We start from the raw sequence: 24910 nt of genomic DNA on the forward strand, positions 1-24910 counted from the left end.
ACAGGTTAAAACCTATTTATACACATATTTTTTGAGAATTGCTCTTCCTGAGTTCAGTTTTTCATCTATAAGGCATTCCTTGGGATACAGTGTAGTTACGTATTTTCCTATCACTTCTAAAATCTGGACTGTACAACAGGGTTGCCTTTTGGACGTGTCTCTCTGTGTGTGTGTTTGTGTGTGTATGTGTGTAGGGGGGACATTCTGTTTTATTCCTCTGAATGAAGTGAATAGAGGAAAGAACATGGATTTCCTCCACTTAATTTAACTTGTTCCTGTGACATAGAAATGACAGGAATTAATCCACTTGGAAATAACTCTGAAATACTAAGATATATTTTCCAATTTTCCCTAATGGTGCCCTTCCCACTTCCCAGTTTTAACATTCTAACTTCCAGAAGTCTCAGAAAGGGTCAGGCTGGTTCGGGAATTCTGAGAGTTGAACTCCATATCTCTGTAAAGTATCCACATTATGGATAAGTATGCATCGTGGAAATAAAGGTCAGTGGGAGGAGTGACCTTTGGTTATAGAATGTGGGCATGATTTGTTTTTTGGTTTCAATTCAGTGTATATATTTTGTGAATTTATTTTCAGTGGAAAACTTGCAATGAAATCTCCCTCAAAATGAGGGAGCAGTTGCCTTGTGGAAAACAAAAATATTTTCCAAATAGTTTAGAAAGATGTATTTTCTGCCTTATGATGTGCTTCATCATTATACTGAAAATAATATTGACTCCTGAATACAAATTTATACTTTTTCCTTCTTTTTGACAGAGATCCAATATCTCTGGCATGTTGAATGGCTATCCTCTCTGGGAGAACGTCACCACACACAGTCCAGAGAATGGCTGGGCAGCTATTGGAACCCATTCTTTTGAATTGACACAATTTGACAATTTTCATGTTGAGGCCAGCTGATATTTCCATTATACATAGTCAATTCTAAGTATGCCTGGTCAAACCTTAATTTAATAGTAAATTATGCTACTGGAGATTTTTGATTGTTTCCTACTAATATTAATATATATTCAATGTTCTTCTGGCTACAAATCGTTCCTCTTCCTTCTTAAAATCAGATCTATGTTAATTTTTTTGTGCAAGCTATAAATGGAAATGTGACCCAGTCTTATCTCTTTAATTAATAGCAATTAAGCAGTTACAATTAGGTAGAATTTCTGCTTTCACTATTTCTGGTGTGAAGTCCATTTTTAGGGGGGAGGTAAAATTCACTTTGCAATCAGATGGAATGCCTCATATCTATTATGAAGCATGGAATGATGGAATAAGGATTTCAGTGGATTTATATGTCTTCTACCAGGACATGAGATTTTATTCCTAGTTTTCTAATGTCTAAATACACTTATCTAATTTTAATGAAGAAAAAAAAATAGCCAGCTTATGATTGGCTGGCTTATTTGTGAAGTGCCTTCTTTTAAACTACCTCTCATTGATAACAGTACAGCAAATATATTGAAAATGCCTATTATTAATCTTAGGTTGATAATCCAATAACCCAGATAACTTTGTAGTTTTCTTCTTTGTGCCCGACTAGATACATTGAAGGAGAAAAAAGTATACAGATGGTCCTTAGTGAAGTTCAAAATTATGATGGACCTCCCCGGAGCTACGTACAACTTATTTTCGCAGTTCTGGTGGCTGTACCACCCCTAAAATATATCACTTAATCACAGTTTGGGCACTTGACAACTGGCTTGGATTTATGGTTTTCAGCATTTGTTGGTCATGTAACCGTAATTTTTGGTATTTTTTTGCCGGTTTCTGGCTTTTACTTCTGGTTTCTGAAAGCAAATTTGATTAATAACCGCGCCACAAAGAAGGCTATAAAATTGGGCACTGTCACATGGTGATCTGAGTAACAACTGCCATGACTTACCACCATAATTCCAGGCTCATGTATGTTGTAAGTCGAGGACTACGTGTAGGTGATGAAAAGTCATGAGACCTTGTTTTACCTCATGTCTGCAGGTCAGTATACACTTGAAGGTTTTCTTGCACAAGGACGTTACGAGAAGTAAAATTGTGAAATTTATAATCCAAAGAGTTGCACAAACATCAGTATCTGTGGATGATGTACATATCAAGACCCTAGCTTTCATGAATAAAAAAGTATGCAGAAAAACAATATTTCACATATTTTAGCTTACAAATGCCAATGTTCCTTTATCCTTTTTGGTGAAATTTAATTTTGAAGGCTAAAATAATTTGCTTATTTATTGAACTTTTATTAGTTAACTAGTTTCAGTTTATTTTATTACTTAGTATTTTAAAGTGTACGGGGTAGGTGCCAAATACAAAATAGTGGAAAATAAAACTAATACAAATTGACAGTTTATAGGGCAGAGCAAATAGCTCTCTATGAGAATGTTGTCCTGAATATATCATTGCAAAGGTATACTGAATTATTATAGTTGGGGAAAAATCTTAATACAGAATTCTAAAACTGCTCAACAGAAGTATATAAAATTCTTATCAACGTCCATCACTTTGTGTTCATATTTTGACAAATGAAGCTGACAGATGAAGAGTCTATATAAGACAAGCTATGCTAGAAAGGCTTGTGGTTGTGGATTTGCTTTCTTTGTTATTGTCAGACTATTGATAATCAGAAACTTTTGCAGTGATGTTGCAAATTATGCAAATTGTAGACTTGAATCTTGCTTTATGTTTTCTCACCTTTTATCTGCCATTGAAGAAACCCTAATATGTTCCTGTTTCACCTAGAGTTGTGGATTGCTGGCTTTATAGAAAGAATAGGTAACTTCTTTAAAACTTTGCCTCTTTTTTTAAAAAAGTAGTTCATTTCTGTGTCTCATTTTATTCTAGGCAACGTTAACCTATGGTATTCAATAAAAACTAACTGGATGTGCTCCTTTGAAAGTTGATTCTGATAGAATTGTTTTTATACTCTAGATAGCGTTACAAAATATCTTTGTTAGATGACATACAGAAATCTGTCTCTTCTAGTTCAAAGAGACTTCTGAGACAAGATATTACAGTTGATAATGCATTGGTTTACAGAACAGAATTATGACTGTTTGTCTGTTCCAGACATGATTAAACCATAAGCCCCCATATTTTTTCTATCTTATTCAGACCAAAACAATTGTTTTCTAGTCAGCATATTGAATTAAATTTCAAACTTTAACAGTCTAGCTTGTTTGTAAGATGTTGATTATCAGTTAGGCAAAGACAAAAAGGAAAAGTATGTTTCCTTGTATGAGTGAAATGCTTGTTCATATCTCAGCTTAAGACAAAAGATGATAAGATTGGCTAATGGTAAATATACTTACATGCAGTTAATAAGCTAATAATAGTATAGTGTTTGTCCTGTTTTGTGAATTGGATATTGATGGTTCAAAACTGTGTTCAAAACTGGAGATTGAGATAATGTTTACTGTCTTTTCCCTTGTAGCATGAGGATATAAAGGACAGAATTCACAGGATCTGTTTTTTTTTGTTTTTGTCATTTTTTTCAAACAGACTGGAAAGTTACAGATGAAGTAACTCATATCATCAAAGTAGACAGAGTCAAAATGTTTAGTTTTTTGATTTTTCTGCATGATAAAACAAAGAGCAAAATGGGTTTCTTAATCTTTTGTCCCTTAGTGCTTCCCAGACAAATAGAATCAATCTCAGGATAAATTTAAAATTGAAACAAATGCCTAAAAGTTATTAGATTAATGTAAACTATAAGGCTGCACATTTAAGATTACCATTTTGCTTTCTGAGGATTGCAGAAAGATTACTAGGTACACATGATATCCTTTGCATATAGTTATCCCCCCCACAACCAGTTCATTCTGGAAGTTATGCAGTCCAACCAGTTAGTTGGAAAAGACTAATTCAGGGATATGCATGCCTACCTGCCTTTATTACAAAAGCTGTAATATTTCTGTGCTACATTAATAGTTCTGGTTTTGCCTGCTTCACTAAGTGTAAAATCAAGAATTCTGTTTCTTGTTAATTTATGGAAGTACAGATGTTTGTACTTCCATAAAGTACAAATTGGCTTGTTTAAGAAACTGCTTTGATGTTTCAACAATAGTTTGCTATATGTGGTTGATTATTGCAATTCCTAAAGTTTCAAACAAAGAATAAATATCATTTAAATCTTTGATTTGTTGTTTGTTTGTGTGTGTCTTGTCTGGGTTAGTCATATTCTCTGAGCTTAACCTATAGAGCAGGGTTCCCCAACCTCCGGTCCGTGGACTAGTACTGGGCTGTGGCATGCCAGCAACTGGTCCGCAGAAACAAGCAAAGCCCCATCCATGGGATGCAGGCAGCACACAAAACCATGCATTCTCCAGGCCATGGAAAAACCTCTCTCCATGGAACCAGTGCCCCGAGGAGCTCTGCTATAGAGTTCTTGTTGAGAAAAAATTGGAGGAGAGAATGCTGTGTATGCCTTCTTGAAGTTCTGAAGGAAAGGTAGAATATATTGTAAAACTAGTCAAAATAACTACAGATTAAATTTTCACAGATCACCATACTACATAGTGCAGAACATGGTTCAGAAATAAAACTAGGAAAGAAATTTCAATGGTAGATAATCTATTTTAAAAGCAGAAAGTTTGAAGATAAATCTCTGGTAGATGAAATAATCACATTCTGAAACTTATGCCTGGGTTACACATGATTTGTTTGGCTTGGCTTAATAGGATGTATGAACAATCAACTGTGGTTAAAGAATGGCTTAGTGCAGTGTGCAAGGGTGTTGACAGTATTGGGCTAAATATTTTAAATTAACATTGGGCTACCATTTTAAGCTATTTTCTGAGATCTTCTGAGAGAAGGGGAGGAATTGTGAACAGGATGCAAAGGTGAATCTGCCTATCATTAGTAAAATGCTTTTGTTGCAGGAAAGAGATTTAATCAAGATATTTAAATGTAATTGTAATAGCCCTTGGGGCTGATTCTTCCATGGTAACAAATGCAGGGGTTCTTATTCCTGTGGAAGACCTTGATCAGCCTAAATGAGGCTTCCATGATTCTAAGTCAGAGCCATAATTTTAGCCTTTAAAATTACCTCTTCACTATTTCATTATTTAGCATGTTTTAATGTAATAATAATAATAATAATAATAATGATGATGATGATGATGATGATGATGGATAGTGGACGTGGCAGTGCCTGGAGACAGCAGAATAGAAGAGAAAGAACTGGAGAAGATAACAAAATACAAAGACCTACAAACAGAAATAGAAAGACTGTGGCAAAAGCAAGCAAGGGTAGTACCAATAGTCATAGGCTCCTTGGGTGCAATCCCAAAACAACTGGAGCACCACTTGAACACCATTGGTATTGACAAATTCGCTATTAGTCAATTGCAAAAGGCGGCCTTACTAGGAACTGCTTCCATCCTGCGATGATACCTGTAATACTATCAAACATCCACATCTGCCTATCCCAGATCCTGGGTAAGGACTCGATAGGTAGACAAAATGCCAAATCCAGACTGAACATCTGGCTGACTGCGATGATCCATAATAATGATGATGATGATGATGATGATGATGATGATGATGATGATGTTGGAAGGGACCTTGGAGGTCATCTAGTCCAACCCCCTGCTCAGGCAGGAAACCCTATACCATTTCAGACAAATGGCTGTGCAGTCTCTTCTTAAAAACTTCCAGTGTTGGAGCATTCACCGCTTCTGGAGGCAGGTTGTTCCACTGGTTAATTGTTCTTACTGTCAGGAAGTTTCTCCTTAATTCTAGGTTGCTTCTCTCCTTGATTAGTTTCCATCCATTGCTTCTTGTCCTGCCTTCAGGCGCTTTGGAGACTAGCTTGACTCCCTCTTCTTTGTGTCAACCCCTGAGATGTTGGAACACTGCTATCATGTTCCCCCTCGTCCTTCTCTTCATTAAACTAGACATTCCTTATGTGTTTTAGCCTCCAGACCTCTAATTATCTTTGTTGCTTTTCTCTGTACTCTCTCTAGAGCAGGGGTGTCAAACTGCCGGCTCGCGGGCCGGTTTCATCATACCAGAGCCGTGCCTACCCCATTGCCGGCAATGGCAAAAAGGCTCCGATATGTTGCGCGATGTCACGTGACGTCACGAGTTTGACATGTCTGTTCTAGAGTCTCAATATCTTTTTTACATTGTGGTAACCAAAACTGGATACAGTATTCCAAGTGTGGCATTACCAAGGCATTGTAAAGTGGTATTAATACTTCACGTGATCTTGATTCTATCCCTCTGTTAATGCAGCCTAACACTATGTTGGCTGTAATGTATTACATTATTTTATGCAATTTTCTATCTTTTGTACCCAGAATCACATATTTGAGCTGGATGGCTGTATATATGCATGCATACACACATAAATCTTCATCTCAGTGAGAAGGCTTTTCTGGGAAATGTTTACAAACCAGCAACAAACAGGCTGTTTTCATTTTCCATTTTTTCCCCCAGGGAGGCTTTTAGTTTTTTTTTTTTTTTAAATAAACTTATTTTCTACCTTACCACTTATTCCTAAGCCTTCTATGTCTGTATCTATCTGCATTTCTTATTTTCTAAATAGTCTATTCTTTGTTGCTTGAGCTTTCACCAAAGTCTTTAGCCACCATTCAGCCACCTCCTGATTGGCTTGTTGCTCTGTGCTGCTGTTCTGCACTGGCATGGCAGTATCTCAGTCTGTGCTGAAGTAAAAAGAGGAAGATGGTTTCCCAGCTGCTGGCTGGCTGTAACTTCTCAGCATTGTTGCTAAAGCAGTGAAGCTGCTGGGCTTTGTCTCTTCTTTCAGTTTGTCTGTCACTGGCTTGTTGAAGACCATGCCTACTCCTTCTTTACTATCACTTGCCAGTTAAGCTGATAACTCCCTTCCCTCAGCTATAAATTTTTCCTTTCTATTCTCCCACACAACACAACTCTTTCGTAAAGCACACAGATATGCCCACATGTGTTCTCAGTGTTTTTCTTTATAATTTGAAACTAGGTATAGTCTTCAGGCTGCCTTTAAAGTGCCAGGGGAGGAAACAAAGGGAAGATAATGTTTATGATGGCCACTGCAAGACTTCCCTTCCATAATCTCCTAGCCCCACTTCAACCTTCGACTTTTGAGCTCTTTTAAAAAGATGGAGGAAAAGATGTAAGCTTTGTTCCTACCTCCCTTTGCAGTTTATAGTAGTACTATAAATGCCTGACCAGAATCAACTTTCTTTTTTGCTCACATCCTCAGCCCATAATTTTAGCATTCTTACTTCCTGTCCTGAAAGAAAAAAGGGCACAGTTTTTCTTCCCTGATTCTGGTACCATCTCAAAACAACTTCATGACCTGTACTTACATACATATATAATGCTTTGCCACACCTTATCTTGGTGGCAAGGTGAGCTGACCTGTTATCCATATCATCAAATGTGGATTGGGAGGTGCCAACATATCTCCTCTCCTTTGGTTGCTGGCCAGCTTCCAATACGGCTATTTCATTTGCTATTTCCATTAGATTCTTGGTTTTCTGAGTTCTCTTTGTGCCTGTAACCTCCCAGTCATCCCCATTTTTGGAACCTATGGCTTCCAAACAAGTATGAATGAAGAGCACAGTACACTAGTTTATTTAATGAAGAACAGTGATTTCAATAATTGTATTTGCATAACTCCAAAAAGACATTTGATTAGATGCTGCGTGACAAAAGTATATCAGCTTAAGAGACAGAGGCAGGTCCACACAACTTTTTGGTGTTCTCCACATCTTTTCTTTCTTTTAAAATCACTTTAAGCGAGTAAGTAGCAAATTCAGCCAAGTTTTATCAGAACAGTCAATTGCTGACTTTTCTACCTTCAAGCCTCAGTAACTGTTGTAGTCATATACTTACTCTTGAACGATAGCATGTCACAGCTGGTCATAAAAATATCAAGCAAGCATTTTTTCCCCAGTCTGGATTCTTAATGTCTAGCTCAAAGCCATTTTAAAATTGCATTATCTAGAAAGTTTTATAAACTTAGGAAATACATGTACCAAGCATGTATGCAACTTTCTCTGCATCACAAAATAGTAGAACTATTTCTATCTAGAATTTAAAAAGCACCTGAAATTATTCTAGCAAGCATTTTTTTTCGTCAGTCAGTCTGGCAGCTAGTTATCTGACAGATATATCTTTGATCTTATTTTCCACATTCAAATTCACCACAAATTTTCTGTGTTCAGTAGAAGTGCCCAAACAATACTTTTTGGCATTGTTTTTGATATTGGTCCACAAGCAAATTTATCTATCCTTACTAGGTTTTGCAGAAACTATCAGTCCATCTTCAATAGCCAATTGTTGACAAAGCCAATTTTAGCTGCCAGCTATCATCTCCATTTCCTATCTTCTTTCCAAACTTCTTCCTCGAAACATCCCTGATGCTATTTGATTCCGCATCTAATGCCAGTGTAGCATCTGGTACTGGTGCCAGCCTACTTGCATCTCTGATTTTTCCTGTATCAGTTTTCATATGAGAATCTAAAGTGGTACTCTCAATTCCTTAATAATAAAGTGAGAATAAACTGTTTTGTTTGGATAGTTGCATTAACATGTGAAGAGCTGGAATGCCAAGCAGCGTTTGAACAGCTCAAAAGGCTAACCTAACCCCAAGGAGCAGTTCATCATTCAAGCGGATGTAGCAATGTTGCAGTGGGTGCAGTTCTTCAGAAAAACTATAAGGGAGACCTGCAACTGTGTACTTACACCTCCAGGAAACTCACCAACACAGAGCAGTGATGGGTTGTATGGGAGAAGGAAGCATTTGCTGTGTGATGGGCATTGCTAACCTGGCGCCATTTCCTAGAGGGGAGTAAGGTACCATTTGAAGTATGGACTGACTATAAGAACTTTGAGACACTTAGAACCCCTTGGAAGCTATTCTCCAAGCATATTTGATGGGCGCAGTATTTCAATTGCTTTAACTTCTCTCTAAAATACATTCTGGGAGGGGAGAACTTCCTAACTGATGCCTTGTCTAGAATGCCACAATACAAGAACCATCATGAGGATGTGGTCAATGCTATCATCCCCTCACCACAAAAAGTCTCTCAAGTCACCACTAGACATCAAGCTCAAAAACAATCCACCCACCCCGACAGCAGCTTAATCCAGAAACTTAGAACCCAACTGAAATCTGACTCCTGATTCAGAGACAGCAAACAAGTGTTTACATATAGAAATGAATTAGCCTGGTTCCAAATTGTACCTTCCAAGCACCCTCAGGATTCAAGCTGTGAAACAAAGCCATGAAGCCAAGCAAACTGGTCACTTTACACTTAGTAAGACAGCAGTTCTGGTGGCCAGGAATGAAAAAAGACATTGAAAGCTATGTTAAGAGCTGTACAATTTGTGCTACCATGAAAAAAAGACCAGGAAAAACCCTCTGGACTGTTACAGGTAGTGGACCATCTCAGCCCTGGGAGGAAATTGCAATGGGCTTCATTGTAGAGCTCCCTGAAAATAGTGGAAATACCGTAATTTGGATTGTTATTGGCCTTGTCTCAAAGCAGGCTCATTTTATAGCCTGTCCTGGTCTTCCTTTCACTCAGAAACTGGCAAAACTGTTTTTAAAGCATATCTACTGGCTCCATGGAGCACCAAAATAAATCATATCACACTGAGGAGTTCAGTTCACAGCAAAATTCTGGAGGGACTTTGTGAAGCTGATTGGATCCACCCAGGGTCTCAGCTTGGCTTTTCATCTGAGTAGGAATGGAGCTGCTGAACAAGCGAACGCAATGGTGGAACAATACCTGAGATGCTATATTAACTAACAGCAAACTAACTGGGCAGATCTGCCTTTTGCTGAAGTGGCATACAACAATACTTGCACAGCAGTACTGGACTTACTCCCTTTAAAGTAGCTATAGTCAGGGCATTCATTCTTATGCCTGAATACCTCAAGAACTCCCCTCCTCACAAACACTGACCAAGTGGATAAATTCGCTGCAGAGGACTTGGGCAAAGGTCAAATGTGCCTTAGCCAAAGCCACAAAGATTCCCCAAGAAACCATTTCATATAGGAGAGAAAGTCTATGTCTCAACCAAATATCTAAGGTTAAAACTACCATGTAAAAAGCTGGGACCTAAATTTATTGGTCCTTTCCCCATAGTAAAAATCATAAACCCTGCCACGGTGGAGCTAAAGCTCCCATGATTCTTGGGGAAAATACATCCAGTTTTTTACTGCAGTTTGTTGAAACCAGTTATAGAATTATCATTGAGACCAATACCTCGAACTGCCCCAGGTCCTATTGTGGTGGAGGGTGTCACCCATTATGAAATAAAATGAATTCCTGATTCTAGATTATATAAAGGGAAATTGCAGTACCTAGTTCAATGGAAGGGTTATCCTTTGTCAGATGCTACGTGGGTAAAGTGTAGAGATATAAAAGTAGATAGACTAATATTGAAGCTTCATGTCAAACATCCCCAGAAACCTAGGGAACCTCCAGACGATAGAATAGAGGATCAACAAAACTCTAATGTGTATCTATGCTTATTATTTTCTAGGAACTGCTTTCTCTTTAAGGGAGTCCGACTGTCAATTTCTGAAAAGAACCTGGCTGAAGCCATATTTGTTGTTCTAAGTTGCCACAGGTTGGGGGGAAGGGGAAAAAGAAAACAAAAACATTACTAGACTAAACACTGAGCAATCTGGTGGGAACCAAGGTCATTCCCACAGGAGCTAGAAGTTGGAGAGAAGAAGTATCATGAAGCCCACCAATTACTTTTATTGGGTAGCGTGATCAATAGCATAGCACAGTGCTTTTCAACCTTTTCACAGTGAGATTGTACCACTTTTAGGATATGACAATATTTGAGTACCACCAGTGCTTAGCAAGGTGTCAAAACTTGATGACTAAAAAAATGGAGGGGGGGGGATTTTGGGTTTTACTGATTAGATCCATTTGTTCTTATAGAAATGGCTAGTTTATAATATTATGGAAAAGTAAAAAGTTGAGATTCAATTTTAATGCATCCTTCTACTGCAACAGAGGAAGTCTGTTCTTTTCCCCTTCTCCTCCCCACTGTGTCCTATTATTTGCTTTTGTATTTTTGCATTTTATTCTATAATTAATAAAATGTTACAAACTATAGAAAAAAATGAAAAAATACCAGTTTTAATTTCTTCAATGGCAGTTGCTTTGCTGAATCACTTTCCCTTTGCACTGACAAATGTATGATGAATTTATCCATATTTATTAATATGCACCACTACCAGCTGGCTGGTTAGCCCTTCTTCTTCTCTCCCTCTCCTTCCTCCCTGCCTTCTGAGCTCTCCTTCCACAGTATAGTAAGAATGCACCCCCCAGTCCCTTCACTGTACCCCTAAAGACAAGGAATCAAGCACAAAGCAAGAAAGGGTCACAAAAGCCTCCCAGAATAAAGAAACACTGACTACATTTTTTTTTCTTTAAGCTGCCTCAGGCGTGTCTCAGTTTAAACAATGTAGCAACCAGGCTCTGGCAATTGCAAAAAGTGATAACCTTAAATTAAGCCTGTTTACCTACAAAGATAACTTTGCTAAAAGCCATAGACAGACTCAAGATAAGCGGGTAAAACTAATTACATTTGTTTAAAGGGATTAAACCTACTGAAGCCAACACTTTGGACTCATAGCTAGCCTTTGTAAAACAGACTAAAATATTCCAATAACCAAAGCACACAAATGACCCTCTGAATTACAAAACTCTGTAAAAACTGTACAAAAATCCTTATGGTAACCCAATCAAGCTGCCAGTTGACCAGGAACCCACTGGCTTCCGAAATAAACCAACCTTCTTTCCGACATGCTTGTCTCCCAACTTTTCATTTCATCAGTGCTGATTGTATTCTCCTGGTTGGAGAAAACGAACCAGGGGACCTTTTCTTCCAGGAACAGTTGCTTCTTCTTCCCTGTCTCTTTTTCCTCCCTGCCTGCTGAGCTCTCCTTCCACAGCTTCTTCTCCGCCCCCTTCTCTTCCCCTGTTGTCTTTTTTTCCCTTTTCCTGCCAAAACCACCTTCTTTTATATCCTCTCCTCTCCCCCCCTTTTTGTCCAGTTCACTCCAGCTCTGCACTGCTTTCAGAAGCACCAGTCAGCTGGAGCCAATCAGCTGGAGCCCTGCCAGTGCTCCTGGGGCCTCTGCTGAGCCCCGACAGTCCTGCAGCTACAGCTGCCTCTCCCTCAGGCTTGGGTCACTTCAGCTCATTCCCCTCCCCCACTACACTTCTATAGGACAGTCGCATACCACCTGCCATGTGCCAAAGTACCACTGGTGGTATGTGAACCACCGATTGAAAAGCCCTGACATAGCAGAGGGGAGGGAAATATTACATTTAGTTATGCTGAATCCCTAAGGGGAATTTTAGAGTTGGTTTCACTTTTGACTGTGCTGATATTATGTATCCAATAAACAAGTTCTTTGACGAAACCTCAAGCCTTGGAGTTCTGACTTACTGGGTTTCGTTAGTCGAAACCCTGACATTAGCATTATTTGTAACTCACAAGACACCCAGATGAAGGAAAGATAGATGAATTATCTTCAAGGGGTTTGCATTCAGTTTTCAAATTGTAGAATTATGCAATGCTGAGTCCATTCATGCTGCAGTGCCTAGCTGTTGCATGCTTTTTCTCTCTCTGCCCACATGCTGAAAGTGGACAGCAGCAAAATGAGAGAGAGAGAGAGAGAGAGAGAGAGGGAGGGAGGGAGGGAGGGAGGGAGGGAGGGAGAGAGAAATAACATATTCTTATAAATAGTGTACTTGAAAATTTGGCCAAAAGAATTTGGAAGGAAATCACAGTAGATGTACCAGAGAGAGAATGAGAACTGGTGATGCAGACAGCTGATTTTATGAGGGCATTGTTTTCTGCTGACTCAAGGAAGGGTGGATAGTGTTATAAATCAATTGTGAGAAAATAGCTTGAGTTACCTCTTCCATAGCCAAACCACTATTTGATCTCTGCCTTTATTGTCAGAATATTGACCCCAACAAATGAGATTTTCTATACCTCTTGGCCTCATTGGACTGGATATGAAGGGGCTGAAGTTTTCCTTTTTTGTACTTTAAAAGCTTTTTGAAAACTTAAATTATAAGGAAATAGCTATAGTGCACCTTTTCTGTTCTTCCAGTATTTCTTCTAAGTATATAGAAGAAGGAAATGCAGTCAGAAGACCTGTGAATTGGCCTGGATGACCTGAGCTTAGATATTCTCCACCAAGAAAATTCTTCCCTTTGTTTCCCACCCCATTTTTTTATTAGTCGACTTAATAAATAGGAATTAATCCTATTAATTAATCATACGAATTCATTCTCATATACTTTTTTGAACTTCTTAAAATGGCAAGATATAAATATAAGTTATAGCCAATATTGGTGTCTGCAGCTGCAAATGTCTATAAATATTGAACTCAACATGGAAAGTTTTCTTATGGAAAGAAATATAGTGCTGATGCTTTAACTTTTCAAAGAGTTATAACTGAATATTAACCAAATAACATGATGGTTCAGTGATGCTGGAAGTGGATTTCATTCCACACACTGAAATGTTAAACAACATTATATTGCAATGTTTTAGCTTGCCAAAAATAAGAAGGGCAGGAGAGAATAAATCTCAGAATAAGTTTCTAATGTTCTGCTTCAAATAGATATTCATGGAGAATTGGAATTTTTTTCTTACGCTGTATTATGTTAGAGAATTGTGCATAACTACCTACTGTCAAACAAAATAAATTCCTTTTCATTCCTATGAACTTCTTACTTTTGGTTGAAATGCACTGAAGCAATAAAATTGGAGAAGAGCACGGATGGTGAGAAGTAAAACTATTCATGCAGCTAGGAAGATTCATTACATTCCACTCTTTAGCCTTCTTTTTAAGGCTTCAAATGTATGTTCAGTCAACACCAGTAGAGAAGATCGTATCTACAGTATGCTTGTAATCTCTCTTCCCAGATTTTATAAAATCATGGAATTAAAGGAACCTCATTCAGTCCAATCCTCCAACTGTGCAGGAAAGCTGTTTCAACATTCATAAGTGGTAGCTGTTCAGCCTCTTCTTAAAGATCTTCAGAGATGGAGAAGCCATATTGGAAAAGGGTAATAATAAACCTCTTTGATACAGTTGCCATGAAAACTGCAAGGATGTAAAAAACAGTCTGCTGAAAGCAGTATGTCTACAGATTTTCTAAATACCGAGGAAATGGAAGTGAAATGCTGCTCTTAAGAGTTTATCACAGGGGAAGGCTTTCCGCTAAGTGCCAGAAGACAGACTATGGGGACATCTTTAGAATGATCTCTGTTGCAGGTCTTGATGGGCAAACGGGTTCATAATCAGACAGATGAACCAAAGCATTTAGGACTTTGAAAGTCAATGTCAAAAACCTTAATTTGTGCCTGATAAAGTAATTGGCAAGCAGTGCAGCATCATGTCATCTCTGTAGCTTGCATTCTCTAAGTGACCAGACTGACATATGTTCAAGCTATATTAGATGTTGCTTTGAAAAATATATCATTCCTTGCAGCCATATATTATAATAGACAAAATCAGATCATTGATCAGTAATGCATTAAATGTTTTTCAAAATAAAATAATAAATAAAATAATAAAACAAAGATGTTTAGGGGGCTGGAGGCTAAAACATATAAGGAGCAGTTGCTGGAATTGGGAATGTCTAGTCTAATGAAGAGAAGGACGACGGGGGACATGATAGCAGTGTTCCAATATCTCAGGGGCTGCCACAAAGACGAGGGAGTCAAGCTATTCTCCAAAGCACCTGAAGGCAGGACAAGAAGCAATGGATGGAAACTAACCAGAGAGAAGCAACCTAGAACTACGGAGAAATTTTCTGACAGTTAGAACAATTAATCAGTGGAACAACCTACCTCCAGAATCTCTGAATGCTCTGACACTGGAAGTTTTTAAGAAGAGACTGGACAGCCATTTGTCTGAAATGTATAGGGTTTCCTGCCTGAGCAGGGGTTGGACTAGATGACCTCCAAGGTCACTTCCAATTTTACTACTACTACTACTACTACTACTACTACTACTACTACTGTTGTTGTTGTTGTTATTACTATTATTATTATTTTACAGATTTTGTGCCATGTTGTAGAAACGCTAAATCTTTGAATGGTTTGAGATGAACTTTTGCCTTTCTTTGTGTGTTATACCCTGCTGATATATGGGAACTAGTCATTCAGTTTGGCTATAAATTAACCTGTCACTCTCCAAGACATAAAACATGTTGTCTCAATCAGCAGGCTTTTCTTTCATCCCTTTCATCCCTGGCTTTCCTGTATTAACTGTGCTTTTTCACCATTACAGCCTGTCATAAGTTCCTAGATGGTATGTTTAGCAGAGCTTGGTCAAGAAAAGGTGCTGCATTTTGTTTTTCATTACAAAGATGGATTGCAGCAATTCTCTGCTGTCCAACCTCCCTGATGAGGCCTTTCAGCATCCATAGCTATTCTTGCTGCCAGGCACTTAGTCTTATTAGGTCATCTCAAAAGCAAACTTCATTTCAAGGAGTTGCATGGTGTCATATGCAGCAGTGTGTCCTTTAGGTAGAGGTTTTTATTTAATGTCACAAATTAACGTGCCATTTCTTCACTGGACAGATTTCTTTTACATCCCTGTTGTTGTATTAGCAAGCCCCCCCCTTTTTTTTTTAAAAAAAAAAATCAAGATAAGGTGAAGGACTGAACCATTGAATGAAAAAATGATTTGGTGCAAATATTTTGTTATTTGATTTTGTGATTGTGAACTTGATCCAATTTCCCTGATTGTAATGGAACAATTCAAGCATTTACTTGATTTTCATAATAGACAATTCACATAGGTATTGTTTTGGACCAAAATAAAAAATTGGATAGATCACTATGGAAATTGTAGCATTTCCATGGTGTATAAAACAATTACAGCTAGCATCTCCTTGTATATCTATCTTCTGCAGTGAAATTGTAGCTGTACATAATCCATTATGTAATAGAATATCAGCAAGGATATCTGGACTTGTTTACTTGCTTTTGTTTCATGTTTGTTTTAATATATAAGGTATAAAGTATGTAAGATAAAAAGTTTAGATTTTTTTTAATTCCACCTTTATTATTTTTATAAACAATTCAAAGTAGCAAACAACCTTAATGCTCCTCTCTTCTATTTTCTCCACAACAACAACCCTGTGAGGTGTTGGGCTGAAAGAGATTGACTGGCCCAAAGTCACCTAGCTGGCTTTTATCCCAAAGATGGGACTAGAACTCACAATCTCATTTCTAGCCTGATGCCTTAACCGCTAGTTCAAGTATAAAGTACTTTCAGCAGTAGTGGGATTCAGCCAGTTCGGACCACTTTGGTAGCTATTTTTTTGTTACCCAGCCCCAGAATGGACCTCTGGAAGTGGCATCCACACAGAGAACCGTTGTTCACATATTTGAATCCCATCACTGACTTTGAGGCAATTTATTCCTGAGGAAAAACCAGGCAGCAATTGTGAAGACTAATACGGTAAACTTTTCCCATATGGCAAACTTTGCCATTGTCCTAAATCAGATTAATTTTCTCTTTTCTGCAAAGAAAGAACTTTACCTTACTTCAGCTGCATTGGTAACACCAATGGAAATAAGTAATGCCTTGTTCATACATGACAGTAATCTATAATGGTTAAATTAAAATATTTTACTAAGCCTAAAACAAACCAATCAGGCTCATTTCTGTTTTATGTTATTCGTCATCAAAGCCGGTGAATGGGATAGAGAGTGAGATAACGTACTATGGTTTGTGGTCTTGAAATTCATTGAATGGCTGTGAATGTCATAATTTCTGTACCAGTGTTATTATGTAATTATCACATATAGTTTTGTAGATGTCTGATATATATCTGTGTCTGTCTGTCTCTCTGTTGGCCTGCCTGCCTGCCTCTCTCTACTATATGTTTTATTCCTATATGAATTGGGCAAAGATAGAAAAATATATGGACACAGATGAAACATGACTAGGTAAGGATAGAAGATGGAGTTCATGAGGCATTACCAAGCAGATCATAGAAGAAAAATGCTTTGTTCTGAAAGATTTTCATTTTCTATCATTTGGAAGAATACCATATGAAAAGATCTACAACAAAACAAAACAAGATATACTTCTAAGGAAATTGGATACAACAATGAAACTCAAGTGGAGAAATGCTTAGAAGTAATAGAAAAGTACCAAGCTGGGACTGACTGAGCCTTGAAAGAAGTTATGAAGTGAATAAGAATGGTATTAATTTGCAGCCACCATGTAGAGCAAGGAACCATGCATAACAAGTTTCTCCATTTAATGACTTCAAACCTAGTCTGGCTAGCTAGGCCTTGAACTGGAGGATACATAGATGTGTGTGTGTGTGTGTGTGTGTGTGTGTGTGTGTGTGTGAGGGAGAATAAGTAAAAGAAATAAGTAAAAGAGATTTAGTGTTTTCAGTTCAGTAGGTGATCAATAAAACTTATACTGCTTCATATATTTCTCTATGCATTCTAGGTCTCTGGATGAATAATAAGAGCAAATAGCACTAGATGTATTATCTTTTTACACTGTTCCCTCCCTCCCCCCAAGTGCATGGCTAAGTCAGAATTTACTCCTTACATGAGGCATATTAAAAACCAATGCAAAAGGCTAAATAAGAATTTAATTTAGCAAATATATAAATGGACTTGGGAGGGGGGGAGGGGAGAAAAATTTTGAGCCTTAGGATTTTTGCTAAAAGATTTGGGGGGGAAATAAAATTAGTACCTAATACCTTCATGAGAATGTCATTTTGTTTAGTATATCAAACTAATAACAGAGATTTGAGCCTTTATGGTTTCAAAAATTAGATACTAGAGGAGTTTTAGAATTGGAGGGTAAACGTTGGATTATAAAGAATGATAGATATTGCTGTGAAATCTGAGTCATTTCAAGACACTTCTGAAGAATGAAGATAGAGACTTGTAGCTGCAATAGCAGTAATAATGTTTACTTATACGAATATATTATTTACAAAAGAAAAAGGAAATTTATTAGAGAAAATACTTTGAAAGACTTACAGGATGTAGAGGTGAAACAGTCTTATTCCGATTAAAAATAAATTGTGGATTATCAAATAGAGAGGAAATTTTTCTCCCCTCCCCCCCTCCCAAGTCCATTTATATATTTGCTAAATTAAATTCTTATTTAGCCTTTTGCATTGGTTTTTAATTTTTAATTCTTAAGCTTATCATTCATTTTTCTTTTGTTCAAGAATGAAGATAAACTCACCAAACTTTTAAAGATTTCTCTTGCCCTTAATGTATTATATATAATATATATAATATATAATAATAGTAATATATCCAATGTCTTTAATATAAAATAACAAAAATGATTAGAAAATGAGGTTAGGCTTTTAAAATTAGGATATGAGACACATGTAAGAACTTAGCTGTAACTTGCTCACCTCTCTGTTAAGGTGAAATAAATTCTTAATGAAAAAAGTCAGAAATATTGCAAGAACCTCAGTACAACTGCTAAGATCTTTCTTTGTAATGCAATTCTTACAATATAATTGAACAGTTCACAATAATAGAACTTATTTGTATATATAACTGTTATGGACTGATTGATTTTCATTAAATAACCGATTAATTAATTACTACATTCTATAGAAGATTATGAATGTGAGCCCTCCCCTTAAATTTCATTTTTCTCACGTGTTCTTTTTATGTAAGAGAGCTAAGTAGTTTTACATTATTTATAACCATACTATTTTTCATCCAGTCAAAATGGAATGTTCTGGGACTTTGCTATTTCTTTCAGTTATCATAACTGAGAAATATCAGTGAAGAAAAGGGCTTATTTTTCAGATAATTTTAAAGAGCTAGGTACATACAAATGCTAGTCATATCTAATGCATTCATCTGTTTCTGTTTGTTGATGAATAATGATCTGGATATATATTTTTTCATTTAGAGAATAAAAATATTCCCTGAATTACCTTTGACTTCAGGAATGTTCAAATATCTCTTGCATAATAATGAAAGAATTACATTATATATTTGGATTAGTGTAAAACAACAAGAAAAATGTTGTCTCTGGTACATTGTTGTAAATAACTATATTTTAAATCTACTTTCAAGGTCCTGTGGGTAGTGAATTCTCCATCTATGTAATAGAATGATTATTGCTACATGTTACAATGTGCTGTTTTCTTTCCTTCTGAATAGCTTCTAAATTTCAGCTGTAAAAAGTTAAGGAGCAATATCATTCCAGTGTATTAAGAAAGACTGACATATTTCAAAAATGTAGTGAGACAGAACTTTATGCCTCTATCTAGAAAAAGGTGGTTAAAAAAGAAAAAAGATCATCTCCTTCTAACATCGAAATTATCCAGTAGTTAATATGAATGAAAAATATCATAAAGATTGCTTTCCAATATTTAAAACAGAAAGTTGACATGGAATGTGGATAGATAGGTGGACAGACAATTGTATATATGATTAGATATAGATATGGTTTTAAATATACATTTTAAAACAAGTTGTCACTAGATGGCAGCATTACTTAGGTTAAATGTCCAAATAGCATGTTTAAAAAAATTCTCTCCCTCTCAGGAAAACAATTTAATGTACGGCTACTTTAAGATGTCATTCTCTGTAGTCTTGAGATAAACACAATTTTGAAATGCTAGACTGAAAGAAAGTAACTGAGTGGGCAATAAATGATCAAGAATCTATTGGGCTTTCTAGCCTAACTTTCTCCTCTCTGTGTATGAGTATGGCTTGAAAAGGAATTTCTCTCTGCTTGCCCATTACTTATCATTCAGGTAGTTGCTCCTGTCAATAATTCCTTGAAAAACCAGAACACAGTTTGGCAAATGGGGTGAAGAACATTTGTGAACCAACTGTTGCTTGCTCATATCCCAATATTTAATAGTTTTGATCATTACTTGGAAACTCCATTTTGCAAGATTCTATTAAAAATAAAATAAAATACAGTGGGTAATGAATGAGCAAGAGAGTGTTAATTCTAGGCAAAGCAAAGATCCTATTGATCAGGCAATATGCTGATGGAACTTGGAATTTTACCTGTTCTGTTTTGTACTTAGGAATGGAGTTGGCCTGAATTGTGCATGTAGTATCTTGTCCCTTCCAAAGTTAAAACTTAATCAGAATGCCTTTGTCCATTCCATAATTCTAAAATCATAAATTGAGCACAAAAACGACTCTTTTGGAGGAAAATATATTAAACAGTGCATTTACAGTAGGAAAAATTTGGGGGAAAATATGCCATGTCAGGAATGGACGTAAAAAGAATATTAATTAAGAAAAATATGAATAAAATTTTCAAAGAAATTTTGTGCAGATTTTTTTGATTGAACCTTCAAATTGATGTAGAAATCAACTGAAATAAATATGTATTTGAGACAATAATAAAATGGCTGGTTTTGCACATTACAGTAAGCTATTGTTTCATTATGGTTTATTAATTAATTCACAGCAGGTTAGCCTCACATATTGTATTAAGTTGTATACCATATAAAAAGCTATCTGTCTTTGATTAAGACTATAGTTTGTAACAGCTAGTTGACTCCATTCTAATTCTGATGCTTCAGGTGGCAAAATATCTGAAACGATGTTTCTCTGCACAATTTCTTTTAACAGCTCCTTTTTGAAGACATGATATAAGTGTTGGAAGGCACTTTAGAAATTATGAGGACAATTTGGAAATAAACCTCCATTTGGTTATCAATGACAGACACTCACAGATACAGAACTTTTATTATGCACATTAGAAAAATACAACATTACATTACTTTTCGACATAATCACCATTCAAATTGAGGCATTTGTCATAACGTCTTACAGGGTTTGAAATTCCTTAGTAGTAGTCGCTCGGCACCAAATCTGGTTTAGGGGGTGTGTGATCAAAAACCTCCCAAAGGAACTGCTTCAAAAGTTTTCAGGTGCATCTAGCAGTGTGTGGGCAAGCATTATGGTGAACCAACACCACACTGGAAGTGGTGCTATAGAAAATCCCGCCAAATGTGAAGATGCCAAAAGTTCATGGAGCATGGTTCGACCATCAATTCAGAAGTTTACTGTGAAAAGTTAGGAAAACTCAGACGAGCCATCCATAACAAGAGTCGGGGTGTGCTGACTTTCGGTGTGGGGTTAGTTCACGATAATGCTCACCCACACACTGCTAGACACACCCAAGAACTTTTGAAGCAGTTCCATTGGGATGTTTTTGATCACCCACCCATAGTCCAGATTTGGCACCAAGTGACTACTATTAAGGAATTTCAAACCTTGTAAGACGTTATGACAAGTGCCTCAATTTGAATGACGATAATGTCAAAAAGGAATATAATGTTGTAGTTTTCTAATATGTATAATAAAAGTTCTGTATCTGTGAGTGTCTGTCATTGATAACCAAATGGAGATTTATTTCCAAATTAAGTTCGTAGATAGTCCAATTTTCTGGCCAAATGCAAATCCACTATAACACTCCCTCCCCAGACATCTGTTGAAGCAATTCCAGAAAAAGAGAATTGATCACCTTCCAAAGTTATATTGTTTATTGTTGAATAGCAGTTATCTTTTTTTTTTTCTGAGGTCCATTCAAAATCTTGCTCTTCATAGTTTAAATCCACTGTTTGTTGTCCTGTGTTCTGGAGTTACTCTGCCCAATCTTCTATATGACAGACTTTCAGATACTTGAAAACAATTATTGTCTGTTCTCCCAATCTTTCAGTAAGTTAATGATACCCAATGGCTCAAATAATTTTTGATAAGTATTTTATTCCAGGCTGCTTAAAACTTGGTTCTAAACCTCTTTGCTCTTGGTCACATTTCTATTGAGAGCAGGTTGAACAAGATGATTTCTAAAATCCCTTCCAATATGCTCAGTCAATCAAGATAATCATATGTGGGATGAAGTAGTAATTGGAGTAATGAACCATTTATTTACTTATCACACTTATATGGTTGCTCATCTCATAAAGATTGACTCTGGGCAGCTTTTGTATACTGCTTGTGGGTAGACTTTATTTCTGTATTAGAACAGCCAACTGGATCCAGCAAAATAGAACTGGGATCAGTTACTTCTTGCAATCCACCTACATGGATGAACTACATACAAATACAAAACTAACTTACTACAACTATTGCAAGAACTCAGTTTAGGGAAACCAAACAAATGTGTTTATTGCCATTGCTTAATTCTAGAAATCTTTGGTATAAATTTTTCTAGCAATCTATCAGTATTACCCTCTGACTGTTGGAAGGTGAATTGTTCTGCAGGCTTGTGAGCATTCCTGAGAGAAGAAAAAATAACTACCGAGCAGGTTTAGAAAGAAAGGAATACCAAAGGTGTTTTTCCAAAAGGCAATTTGGCTTTCTTGTGTTTTTTTCCCTTGGAAACATTTTGATTCTTATCCAAGAAGTTTGATCATTTCAGCTTCTTGGATGAGAAGCGAAACATTTTCAAAGGAAAAAAAAGCCAAGAAAGTTCAATTGCCTTTTGGAAAAACACCCTTGGGACACCCATGACCTGGATGACTGAGAATTTCCAAAGGTAAAGAAAGGAACACTGTCAGGAAATCCATTATAAAAACAGGAAAGGGACGTTGTCTTATCTGAATGCCTTTTCTTAGCATGCTGATGGAGAATCCACAAATGGGTTGTCTTAATCTTCTTGCTCCAATAAGACTAAGTCTGAAGTGTAGATATGCCTCTGCTGTGCCATCCACCCCAGTTTGAGACTAAGGCGATACACAGATGTTAGTCCGACGCTTGTGCTTTCCTAACACTGGAACCAAGGCCAAACGACCCTAGATGGGAGGGAGTGGATTCTCCATCATCATGCTGAGAAAAGGCATTCAGGTAAGACAACGCCCCTTCTCCAGCATGATTGGATGGAGAATCCACAAATTAGTTCTCTCCCTAAGGGGGAGAACTAGTTTGGGCCTGGGTCTCGCTAGATGACAACACTGCGACCAAAGGAGGCATCTGAGGAGGCATATTTGTCAATCTTATAGTGACAGACAAAAGACGAGGGCGAGGACCATGTAGCTGCCCTGCAAATCTCCCCTAGAGATGCCTGGCTTGCCCAAGCCGCCGAAGTAGCGGTGCCCCGGGTGGAATGGGCTGTGATATGCCTAGGAGCCATCAGTGATTGAATTTGGTATGTTAGGGGAATGCAGGCCCTAATCCATCTCCCTATTGTCGAGGAAGAGACCTTCTGGCCCATGGATGATGGTTGAAAGGATACAAACAATACCTCAGACCTACGGAAGGCCAAAGTCCGTTTGATGTAACATTGCAGGGCCCTGTGAATATCAAGTGTGTTCCACTGCTTCTCAAGGTTATTGGACAGAGTAGGACAGAAATCTGGTAAAACCACCTCCTGGGATCTATGGTACAAGGAATTTACCTTGGGAATAAAGGAAGGGTTCTAGTCTGAGGGTTACTCTGTCTGCATGGAAAATGCACAGGTCCTCTCTGATGGAAAGAGCGGTCAGTTCCAAAATTTGCCTGGCCGACCTGACCACCACAAGGAATGCCACCTCCATAGATAATAGTTTAAGCGAACATGTGGCAATAGGTTCGAAGGGTGGTGAAACGAGGACCTGTAAGACCTGGTGCAGGTCCCAGAAGGGTAACGATGCACTGTCGGTGGCTTGGCGTTGGTCGCTCCCTTTAAAAAGGACCGAACCGTAGGATGGTGTGTCAAGGGGGCGGCATTGTCACACATGAGAACTGTAGTCAGAGCTGCAAGCTGTCTACGGGTGGTGTTTGGGGATATTTCCTTGTCCAACCCATCCATCAGAAATTCCAACACTATCGGAACAGAGATACCCAAGAGTTCCACCTTATGACCTGAGCACCAAGTGCAGAAACTTCTCCATGTGGCATCATATATCCTATTCGTCAAGGGGCACCTGGATTGTTGAATCTTGGCTATCACCCTCGATGAATATGAGTCTCTGCTCAAGGCCCGCCTCTCAAGTGCCAAACGGTTAGCTGGAGCCACTGCGGGTCCGGGTGCTGGAGTTCCCCCTGAGTGAGGGAAATACGACCTGCTGGGATCCTCCATGGAAGGGAGACAGAGAGCTCCATCAGGTCAGCGAACCCCGGATGTCTCGGCCAATGCAGAGCAATCAGGAGGACCTCCGCCCGTTCGTAGCAGATCGTCTTGCGGATCGTAGCAGCTAGGAATGGCAAGGGAGGAAAGGCGTAAAGCAATTTCCTGGCCAGGGGCTGTGGAAGGCATCTGTCCCTTCTGCTGTCAGAGAAGGGAACCTGGAGTTGGTTGGGGAAGCAAAAAGGTCTAAGGTTGGGAAACCAAACTTGTCCACGATCTCCCTGAATAATCTCGGGTCCAATCGCCATTCGGCATGGTCCACGGTGGCTCTGCTTAATGAGTCCACCTGTTGATTGGTCACACCGGATATGTGCTCCGCCCTGATAGAAGCAAGATTCAATTCCGTCCAAGACCCCAATAACTGGGCCTCTTGCATGAGAGGCCTGGACCTTGTCCCCCCCCCCTGTCTGATGACGTGGGCCTTGGCAGCAATGTTGTCCGTAAGCACCAGAACATGCTGCCCTGCTACTATGTTGCTGAAATGTCATAGAGCCAGATGTATGGCCCTGAGTTCCAACCAGTTTATGTTGTTTTTCAATTCCTCCTGCGACCACCGACCCTGAGCCCAATGTGACTGGAAGTGTGCTCCCCAGCGGCTGCAACTAAAATCACACCAAAAATAACCATCGAGAGGCGTCTGTGAGAGTAAGACAGTCTAGCTGAGGCCTATGTGGCCGTGCACCTGCAATTGAGCCCTCGTTCCAGAAGGAAGCTCCTGGGCTCCTGTAGCAAGCACGGAGGTTGTTTCTGACCTGTCGGCAGTTCGCCGCTCGGCTTTAAGTTCCTGCACCAATCAGCTGGCT

At 38.1% G+C, this 24910-nt stretch overlaps 1 protein-coding gene and 1 pseudogene across 2 annotated transcripts in view; one reads left to right on the forward strand and one right to left on the reverse strand.

The window, feature by feature from the left end:
- GALC (galactosylceramidase) overlaps positions 1 to 4139 on the forward strand; it is a 38157-nt gene extending 34018 nt beyond the window's left edge. For both annotated transcript variants that reach the window (XM_039333436.1, XM_039333437.1), the window contains exon 17: positions 776 to 4139. In XM_039333436.1, coding sequence (XP_039189370.1) covers positions 776 to 919 — 144 coding nt within the window. In that variant the 3' untranslated portion in view covers positions 920 to 4139. The remainder of the gene's footprint in view (positions 1 to 775) is intronic.
- A 4137-nt stretch (positions 4140 to 8276) lies between these two features.
- On the reverse strand, positions 8277 to 24236 carry LOC120303735 (annotated as a pseudogene).
- Positions 24237 to 24910: the final 674 nt, after the last annotated feature.

The sequence above is a fragment of the Crotalus tigris genome, unplaced genomic scaffold (genome assembly GCF_016545835.1).
Source record: "Crotalus tigris isolate CLP2741 ecotype Arizona unplaced genomic scaffold, ASM1654583v1 scf7180000024506.1728113, whole genome shotgun sequence".
In the NCBI taxonomy this organism is placed as follows: domain Eukaryota; kingdom Metazoa; phylum Chordata; class Lepidosauria; order Squamata; family Viperidae; genus Crotalus; species Crotalus tigris.